Here is a 10162-nt window from a genome sequence, read left to right as displayed (position 1 = left end):
TGCTCTCACTTTCTCTTCAGCCAAGCACATTTTTTTGTGTGTGTTTCGGCAGTCTCCTTCCCTAACGTCAGCCAGAGTTGTCAGAGCATAGGTAACTCAGCTGAAGCTCGCGCGCGACGTATACGCTTCCGCAGAAAGGAAGGCGTCCTATACTCGCCACCTCCGCAGGAACCCTGGCAATGGCCGTGAAACGCGCGGTGGCACGCTCCAACGCTCGCGCGACGGGGTGAGCTCTGCGATTGCGGGAGAGCTGACAAGCGCGGTCAGACTGTGCTGTTGTGAACTCTCACGCGACAGCAAACAAAGCGTCCGGCAAAGAGAGCCCTTCGGAGGTAAGACGAGCACTTTCGTGGCCCACTTGGCGGCGGCACATCTCCGGCGAAGAGGACACCGGGCCCCCGTCCGACTCGGAGCTCGCGGCTGCTCTCGCCGTGCACACCGCAGGCGTCCCACGTCCCCGCACCCTTGGACACCTGACAAGCGGGATGCCGAGAATAGCGTCGCCGGTGGCAGCCTTGGCCGCGCGGATCGTCTCGGAGCTCCCGCCGGGACGGCATCCCCAACCGGGCCCCGGGTCGACGCTGCTGCCTGCTGCTGCTCAGAGGTGAGTCGGGCGCCTCTTAGCGCCCCCGTCTCGTTTGTTTGTTCGCTTGTTTGTTTGCTTGTTTGCGTTCTTCAGGCTTCGTTCCTCCCATCGGTAATTGGTTCCCCCGCTGAGATGCCGTTCCGGCCTGATGAAGTGTATGCACCTTGCGAGTACGATCGCTTCTACTTACATCAAGCGTTTTACCCCTACCTGTTGTTATTAAGACTCTCTCGTAGATGCGTGATGGAGAGCTGTTTGGGGACGATTTTAGTACACTTATCATTTGCGCTAGTCCGGGGAATTAAATTGCGTGCATCTAAAGTACTCGTATTGAATCATACAGCGAACTTCTGTTCATAGTTAGGGGGTTTGACGGGAACAAAAGGGACATGGTTGTTTTTCTCTCATTTGGTGTCCCCCTTTTCTATTATGGCGTAATGCGAACTACATGCAAGGCTATAATGCTACACGTAATGTATAATGCTGCGTATAATGTATACATGCAATGCTAGGTGTAATGTCACGACGAATATTTGTAACCGGCTGGGGAAAACTGTTTTCAAATATTCGAGTTGAACAAGTTTGAAGACAGCGAACACGGAACACAAATATGATAAATACAGGATTTTTCGGTTCCCGCATAGGAACCTCAATCACTATTTGATCTATGATGACAGCTAAGTAAATGTTAACACGTGCGATGAACAGCCCCCATCATGGGGTGCAGGGTTCCACTGCATAGTGCCAGTGATTCCAAGTTTGATCGTGCATTGCATGTCGTCACCCCATTTCTTTCCTATGCAGAAGTTGCAGGCTGATTTTTAAAGAAGTTAATCTTGCAGCCAGAGTCCTCTCCATGCTGATAATGATTGTTTCTCTCCCTCTATCTGCTGGCTCGTCAGTTGTGCATGTTCGGCGAGGGCACTGGAGGTCACTTTCTTCGTTTTAACATTGTAACAGTGCTGCTTTAGGCGCTTTTCGAAGCAGCCTGTTTCGCCTGCGTATACTAAGTTGCAGTTTGCACAGGAGACTTCGCAGACCACTGCGTGAAATCTCTCTTTTGGAAGCTTATCTTTCGCGTAAGTCAGCGTGTGTCGTAGCTTCTCTGGTGGCACGGGGTTTCCTGCACTAAGAAGCGTTCACATCACCTTTGAGTGCTTATATGTGAATTCTGCAAGTCTGACTCAATTACTGATCGGGCGCTTTGCCGTGCATACACGAAAAAAGTACAAAACAAGCCCTTCTCACCTCCCCTCAAGAATATTTAAGCCAGCCTCAATGAGTTGAACAGGCCATCAGCCGGACAGACGGCCCTTTCTTTCAGGCGTGGAACTTCACGTCCAACAGAGATTCTCCGAGTGCTGTCTCATTTACGTTCGAGGACACAGAATATTTCAACAACAGAAGCAGTTGCTCTAACGTCAGCGACAATATGTGCCTTTACGCAACGCCGAGATTCGGTGGTTAAGGTTCGGTGAACAGGCCGAGCCTCATAGACAATCATTTCACTGCCGGCAATCTTTTCACTTGAGTAAAAAGTGAAATGCGCACCAGTATAGCAAATTTCTCTTTTTGTTACCAAATCCAACGGCCATAAGCCGCCATTTTTTATACAAATCTTGTACATGCACACAGGGCCAGAAAACTAAGTTGCGCAAGCACTGTAATTATAAGTTTCCTTCTCAATTCAAGGAATACCTTACTCCCTTCAGACACGAGCTGCCGCATCGGCGAATTCCGCTGCATGTGCAAAAATGTGCATGCAAATATACGGCCAGAAAACTACGTTGCACTACCTCCGAAGTTTAGCGAAGGAACACCTTCAGCCTTTCAGACAAGCGCTGCCGCAGCGGCAAATCTCGGCGCATGTCTACCGCCCCCCTACTTCTCCCCCCCCCCCCCAAAAAAAAAATATGAAAGAACAATACGAAAACAAAGGGGCTTTACAAAATTGGACATACAGGGTGTCCCAGCAATCATGCACCCAGATTTTTTAAAAAGAGCACTGGCGTTACTCCAATGAAACCTAGCGCATAATGGTTCCAGTACAGTGGAGTAGCGGCCAATAATTTTTTCGTTAATGAGATTTAATTAATTCATTATAGTTATTTATCTAACCCGAAAAGTACTGCCCTAATCATTGAAGTGTCAATGAGACACTTGTAGGTACCAACCAGGAGAATCTAACGGCGTATTTTCAGCGACGAACTAATTGCGTACACATTTACTCTGATGAAGAAACCCTGCAAAATATGAAAAAAAGACCACGTGACGGCGCGCATCGTAAAGCAATGCCCTCGAACAGGCTGCGTATGAGTTGGCCAGAATGAAATAAAGAAAAGAAAGAAAGAAAGAAGCAAGAAGAAAAGTTTGTGCCTTATCTCCCACATGCGCCCCGCGAAACTTGCTAGTGCTGCTCCTTTAACGTTTGTTTTCTCTCTAATTGTTGCCTTCCAAATCTCTCACATTCAGTTCACTGCATTGTAATCATCCCCATCTGGCGTCCCCCCCCCCTATCTCTCTCTCTCTCTCTCTCTCTCTCTCTCTCTCTCTCTCTCTCTCTCTCTCTCTCTCTCTCTCTCTCTCTCTCTCTCTCTCTCTCTCTCTCTCTCTCTCTCTCTCTCTCTCTCCGTCCATGCGTACCCTTATCAAGGTAATGGGCTGTCTTTTCGGACGTGTGACGGGCGAAGCAGTTGCTTTCAATCAGCTTATCTGAGGACGCTGGTGTATGATGCGCGTGGTAGCGCCGTCACGTGGTGATTTTTATATTTCGCGGGGTTTCTTTATCAGTCAGAGTAAATGAGTACGTAATTAGTTCGTCGCTGAAAATACCGCAGTTAGATTCTGCTATTGGGTTCCTACAAGTGTATCATTGACGCTTTAGTGATTAGGACAGTACTTGTAGAGTAGGTAATTAATTATAATTATTTAATTAAATCTCATTAACGAAAATTTATTAGCCGCTGCTCCAGTGTACTGGAAACATTATGCGCTATGTTTCATTCGAGTAACGCCTTTTTTGCTCTTTTTTATAATCTTGGTGCATGATAGTTGGGACACCCTGTATATGCAGCGAATATTATGGTACCCACACCAGACTTGTTCCCGACGTTAAAATAACTTTGCACAATATTCTCAACTTGTTTTCTAAATCTGAAATGATTTAAGAACACAGTCAGCAAGCGTATCCAGTACTTGAAATAGGAGGTCACGAACTAACTCCGCCAAAAACTACTGCTCTCCACCTGTCAGATAACTTTCAAACTTGCCCAAGCAATCCTTCTGTTGGGTTCGAAAAGACCCGCAGCCACCTGAAGGACGCGCAGTCTCATCATTGCCTCTACATTGCACCCTGTTCGACCAAGAGACGGAGAGGCCGCTCACCGCCGAACCACGCTGACTCTGGCATCACATGAAGTGCTTCCGCTCTGCGAGGGACTCGTGAGAGTGCGCCGTGGACATGCGATATCCCAAGGGATCGCGCAGCGCTGCGTAACCGACAATGCCTGTGCACGGGCGTGTGTGTTATGACGCATTCGTGGGTGGCGCGACGATTGCACCACAATGGCAAGGCGCTAACACATTGCGGAGGTTCCATACAACTCGGGGTAACCCTCTGAATTACGAAGAACGAGGCAAGGACTGTGCAAAACCGCAAGCGACGAATTATCGCCTTGAGAGAGACAGTTTTGCACCGGATAATTGGCCGGAAGGAACACAGGACGGGCATTTCATCTGCAGCTAGTCGAAAGTTTACGAAAGGGAAAGTGCCGTTCTTTGATTGGGTTGCGCAAAATCCTTTGTATTTAGAAGGTCTATATAACCACTTGTAAATACACTGTAAATAGAGCAGGAGACGCATTAAACATTCTCTTCTCTCAGATGTCATAGTTGTCTCATACTCAAGGTACCAGCCCATGACGAGTTCGTCTTTTCATTCCCCATGTCAGCAGCATCCATCTGCCGCTCAGCCAGCAAGGCGAACGAGAAAGAAGAGAAGGGGAGAACGTGACTCCTTTTCGCTTTCCCAGCATTGGCGTTTTTTATGCGCTCGAACGTCATAATTCGGGAGACGCAACGGTGAATTACCGGATTCATTTCAGTTGCAGCAATAAACGCATTCGATAGCCGCGTCAGAGAGAATTTCGACGAAAGCAAAGCACTTGCTCCGACGACCAAGTCACGCATGCAGCGCCGCTCTGTGCCGGCAATAACTACAGCTTTTTCAGTGCTTTCAGGCACGAAGAAAACAGTGAAGACGTTTATCGGCAGTGTTGCACGGTACTTGTAAATGTAATACGTAGCATCTCTTCGTAATTCTATCGGGATAGCTGTGTATAATTCTCAATGATTCGTGAAGCAATTCCGTTACTTTTTGTGGGCTAAACGACCGCCTATAATACGTTGTACTTATGTAACAGAGAAAAAAAATGGTGGAAGAGGAGGCAGCCTAAGAATTAATCTAGGCTAAAGACACTACGACGCACAAAACTACTGCGGAGCTGTCAACCAAAAAAGGACAGCAGCTGCGCTTAATTGCTATCATCTGGCGCATCATATTCGTACAGTGGCAGCATCTCTTAGCGTCGACGACAACAATGCGTGGATGATTTATTAAGCAGCATAGGGAGATCTTAGCCTACTCGGTACAGAAGGCGAAGAACGACGAAGAACGACACCGCGAAGAACGACGCCGCATTCCCGTTAAGTGCCCAAGTTCAGGGGACACCTAGGCGACCGACATTTACACGGGAAAGTGGGCAAAATGTTTGATGAACCTTTATACCAACTGCGGCCGCCAGGTACTGGTGCTAAAGAAGCAGGATTACTACACTCCCTAATGCGAAATTTGTGCCCAGTGCGAACTGCAGTCTTCTTGGTCACGGCGCATAGCTGCTACTTCTCAGGAATTGATAGCGTGATCAGCGAACGCACGGCGCCACGCACTACTCAGCCATTATCTCGCAACGCGTCGCCGCCGGCGAGCATGTTGTTGCAAATCGTGTTTGAACCTCCCGCGCAAATGTCACGTGATCCGAATGAGCCACGAAAGCAGGAGGACCGTCTGGCGAAAGTCTGAGGGGAGGCAGTGAGAGAGACAACGTCATAGCCGCGCGTCATAGCCGCCCTCCTCTTCACACTTTCCTCAGACGCTCCTCTCCGCCTTCTTTCTGCTTTCGCTGCCTCGTTCGCTTACTCGGTTAGGCGGATAGCGACGCCGCCGCCGCCAAACCCAGGCACCAGGCGCCAAAGGGCTGCGCCCTAATAAGGTGCAAGCTTGACCAACAGCAACAATTTTGAACGGAACTTCGCAACTTCTTGGTGTTTGACGCGAAAAAAAATGTGGCGCATTAGGTTTTAGTATAACGGTCAGTTACACACGCGAGAAGTAATTGTAATGGTAATTTATTACACTTTTTGCCAAGCATCACTGCAAACAGTGATTTGTTAACTTCTTTTTCCGTAGCGCAGAAGAGTCTGCCCCACTCCTGAGCTGCATTGCAGAACAATACTATTGCCCTGCGTTAGCATCTGGGCCATAGTCTCACGTATAAAGTTTATCGCTAAACAGTTGGCAGACGGTTAATTTAATAAGGGTGATTTTTTCCCTCCGCTTATATATTTATTCATTATGTTATTTTCTACGCGTTGTACATTCCTTGTCTTGCTTTCTCACTACAATTGTTTTCCTTTTCCTGGCTCCTTTAGTCTGCTGCGCGCTGCATCTTCGGTGCTGTACGCCATCGCTAGCCAGCCGATTTCTTCAGCTGTCTTTGAACATTTATTTCCCTATCTTTCCCTCTTGTTACCCGCACATACAGCTCTTGCAGAACGAATACGTCATTTTTTACATGGATTCAATTCAGTTCAATTCAGAATTCGTCGCGAGAGAGAGAGAGAGAGAGAGAGAGAGAGAGAGGGGGGGGGGGCAATTTATTAGAGAGCAAAACGCAGAGAGGTTCACCGACATGAGGCCACTGACGTGCTACTCTGCGAAGAAAGGATGAGAGGGGAAAGGCAGTAGATGCAGTAAGAAGAAGAGTGGTATAAAAAGAATAAATAACAAAAAAATGGCTCCGCTTGCGCTGGAGGTGCAAGGCTGGAGAAACAGCGGAGCTGGGGGACTACCAAGATTCTACCGGTTTTGCTAAGTTTTGCTAGGCTTTGCTAAGTTTTGTAATGTTTTGAGATGTTTTTGCTAGGCTAGGCTAAGTGTTGAGGGGTGGGGCTAAGTTAAGCCGGATTCTACAAGGCCTTCCCATTCGGTCTCTTACACTGACAGCGGATCCCAGGGGGGAAGAAGCTAGGCCGACCCCCAGCTCCGCTGTTTCTCCAGCCTTGCACCTCAAGTGCAAGCTGCGCCTTTTTTTTTTTTTGCATTTTAGTAGCCCAAAAAGGATATCATCTTTAAAATGGTATACAGCGAGGGGTGCGCGTACGCACACGCCCCTTGTGCTCACACTCAAGCAGGCGAAGGCCGGCTTCACTTTTATAATACCCTATCTGCGGTGGTGCACCCTGTACAGGCGGCGCAGTGTTTTTCTTGGTGCTTATTTTGCTAACGCCACCTCACCAAGCTCAACCTTGTACAGCTCCGCTCCTAAAATAAATAATAAAAATAAATTACGGTCCTGTCTTAGAGCATCGATGCTTGCGCAGGAGGTGCGTGAAGAGGCATGGAGGAGCCGGCCGCAGAAGCCGTGGAGTCAGTGGCGGAGGCATTGGTGGAGGCGATAGCAGCGCCAGTGGAGCTGCCGGCCTCGTACTCGTACGCTCTGGAAACGGTGCCGTACCTGCTGCTGCTGGCGAATACCCTGCTGTTCGCGCTCCTCCGGAGACTGGCTGCCAGGCTCTGCCCCAACAAATGGCGGCTGGTTGTCTCCGAGATCATCGGCACCTGGGAGTTGTGCAGCGACGTAGCCGAACTGGGTGGGTACCCTCCTACGAGTAGCACAAAATGGTGGCAACAATGCGAAGCCACAACGAGTGTAATACGCATTTGCCTTGCTCTGCACTTCGCCTCTAAGGGATTGACTTACGCATTATTTTGAGGCCGTGAGTAACGCAGACACACACGCAGAGTAACGCAGACGAGTAACACACACACACACACACACACACACACACACACACACACACACACACACACACACACACACACACACACACACACACACACACACACACACACACACACACACGCGCGCGCGCGCGCGCACACACACACACACACACACACGCACACACACGCACACGCACGCACGCACGCACGCACGCACGCACGCACGCACGCATATATATGCGTATATATAACTTTGAGACCCGACAACACTGACACAAAGACTGCGGGACCAAAAGTGCGCCATACGTGGTGTCGCAACAGGAAAGCAGTTTTTCTGCAACTACAAAAAACTTGTTTGGTGTAATTACAAGTGATCTTAATTGGCTACATTAAAAACTTACACTAATGTTGTACGCGTGGACATATTAAATTTGGCTTCTATGCAGAACGAGTGCAAGAAGCTGGATTTACCATGCGGTTGCCGGAGATCTGTGGCATCGAGAAGGCAAGATACTACAGCAGCCAATACTTTTCTGTCAGAAAGACGGAAGACGCACGATAACAAAACGGTGCCGCTAAACTGCGCACACGAATATGAGTCTCCTTCACGGACCCGCCCTTGACACATTCACTGGCGAAGGCCCTTGGATATAGCTCATTTAGATATACGCTGGCGCACCAGAGGGGTTCGCACGGCCCATTTGATGTACGACATTGCCGGAAGAGGATCTGCGAACATTTTATGGTGGATGGAGCAGAGATGGATTCAAACTGCCTTCTTGAGAGGGAATGGAATGGAAGGAAAGAATCAAGGTATGCTAAAGAGGTCAGGAGTTCGACACGCCCCTGGGTAGTTTATACTAGTTTTAAAAGCGATCGCACCAGACGGATGTGCCCCCAGGATGGATAATGTTGAGGAGGCGGGTTCCGATCATCGGTGGCGCGGCTGACTTCAATAACGCTGATCAGGTGGCCGAGGCCGCCTGGGGATGGAGAAAACTTCATGCAAGTATCTACTTGATGAATACAAGGTCAGGTTTGGATACCGAATGTCTCCGGCAGCGCACAAAACCGCTTTTTTGCTCGTTCCAAAGACCCAAGACGTCTTGAAGGGAATTCAGCTCAAAATGTCTGGTCCAATCACGAGCCCTACAGTTGAAAACCAATTGGCAGTGACCAGTGACCACAGTCGAAAATGTCCCACAAGCTTGTCCACAATGTGTGGGTACGAGCGAGTTGGTAATCCATTATAAATTTGTTGAGCGCAGTAAAGAAAACACAGGACGAGGGATGCAAGGGCGAGCGCTGACCACAAGACCACAAGGCCAGAAAAGGTACATGTTGTCGCCGTGGCGTCGGGCACGCCTTTTGTTCGAGCACTGTGCACACCTGAGTCGACTCAGCTTGGCGCTTGCCGATTTTACGATCCGCTTTGTGGAGTCGTCCCTTTTTGGTGCACGCTGCCGCCGTCTTTTAAGTGGAGCAGCTGTCTGTGGAAATGAAGGAACCACCCTACCATGGTGGGTACAAAAGGGTTTGAGGCGCCGGGTCGACGCATGGGAGGCGATTTCTTCTTCAGTGACGTGTCACATGGCCCGATTCTAACGCTGGCGACGTATTCCCGCTAATTAGCGTCGGCTTCCTTTTGACGTAGGTATACGTCGGGGCAACAGCCCGTCACTGCTCACGTACACAGGGCGTTATAGATAACTCGGGCAAGGCACATGAGGCTGTGTGCGACTTTCCGCCTTCCAGCCTGCTTGGCTAGGCGCGAATCATGACATTTGAACCAGCATAACTTTTCTGTTTATCCATGTCGTGATCCGTGGCTATTTTCACTGTCTATTGCACTGGGGCTATAGGAAACCGATAACCCACGAGAGAAATCATGATCTTTTTCTCATTAAGGGGCCATGCAGAAAAAAATACAAGTTTGTTTTATTCGAAATATTTTGTGTTTTAGAGTGCCCCCAGTGCTTGCCCGGCAGGAAACGACGCCGTATTCCCTGAGAAATTAATCAATTTTGGTTAAAGTTTTCATTTTCCCGCCAAATCTTCTTTTCGTGACGTCTGCCATGAAGTCAGAAGGGCCGGTATTCAAACGAAATTCCAGTGCGTCAATAAGCCCTGCAGCCTTGGTTACCGTCAGCTCTCCCAGATGGCGCTACCATAGTCAACTGCGGACCGTTGCCCGCCATTGCTTTGTTTTGACCGTATTTGCCCCTGGCTTGTTTGTGTTACGGTAGTAAGTAATCGTTTCGTGCAACATGGGGTATGCTCGACAAACGGGCTCACGTAAGACAACGTCGCTTACACCAATCGGCCAGAGTCGTGTAAGACAACACCAAAGTAGCGGCCTGCAGTGCAGCTAAAAAAAGCATAGTGCGCCCAATACCAACAGCAGTGCGCGTCGGTACTTATATGTTTATGCGTATTTTCGTAACTTCCATTGTTTACCCCACCATTATTACTGCTGTAAGATGAATATGCATTACATTTAAGCGGAAATAGCT

The 10162-nt window shown here is 48.9% G+C and overlaps 1 protein-coding gene across 1 annotated transcript in view; it reads left to right on the top strand.

Annotated features, from left to right (window-relative positions):
* The first annotated feature begins 200 nt into the window (after positions 1-200).
* Aqp (aquaporin) overlaps positions 201-10162 on the top strand; it is a 29705-nt gene continuing 19743 nt past the window's right edge. Inside the window, exons 1-2 of the mRNA XM_077698937.1 lie at positions 201-604; positions 7247-7516. Of these exons, the coding sequence (XP_077555063.1) occupies positions 7264-7516 (253 nt within the window). The 5' untranslated portion in view covers positions 201-604; positions 7247-7263. The remainder of the gene's footprint in view (positions 605-7246; positions 7517-10162) is intronic.

Source organism: Haemaphysalis longicornis, unplaced genomic scaffold (assembly GCF_048455015.1).
Source record: "Haemaphysalis longicornis isolate Haplotype H1 unplaced genomic scaffold, Haemaphysalis longicornis Haplotype H1 scaffold_2, whole genome shotgun sequence".
Lineage (NCBI taxonomy): Eukaryota > Metazoa > Arthropoda > Arachnida > Ixodida > Ixodidae > Haemaphysalis > Haemaphysalis longicornis.
Note: the sequence above shows the minus strand (reverse complement) of the source record. Positions and strands in the feature narration are given on the sequence as shown.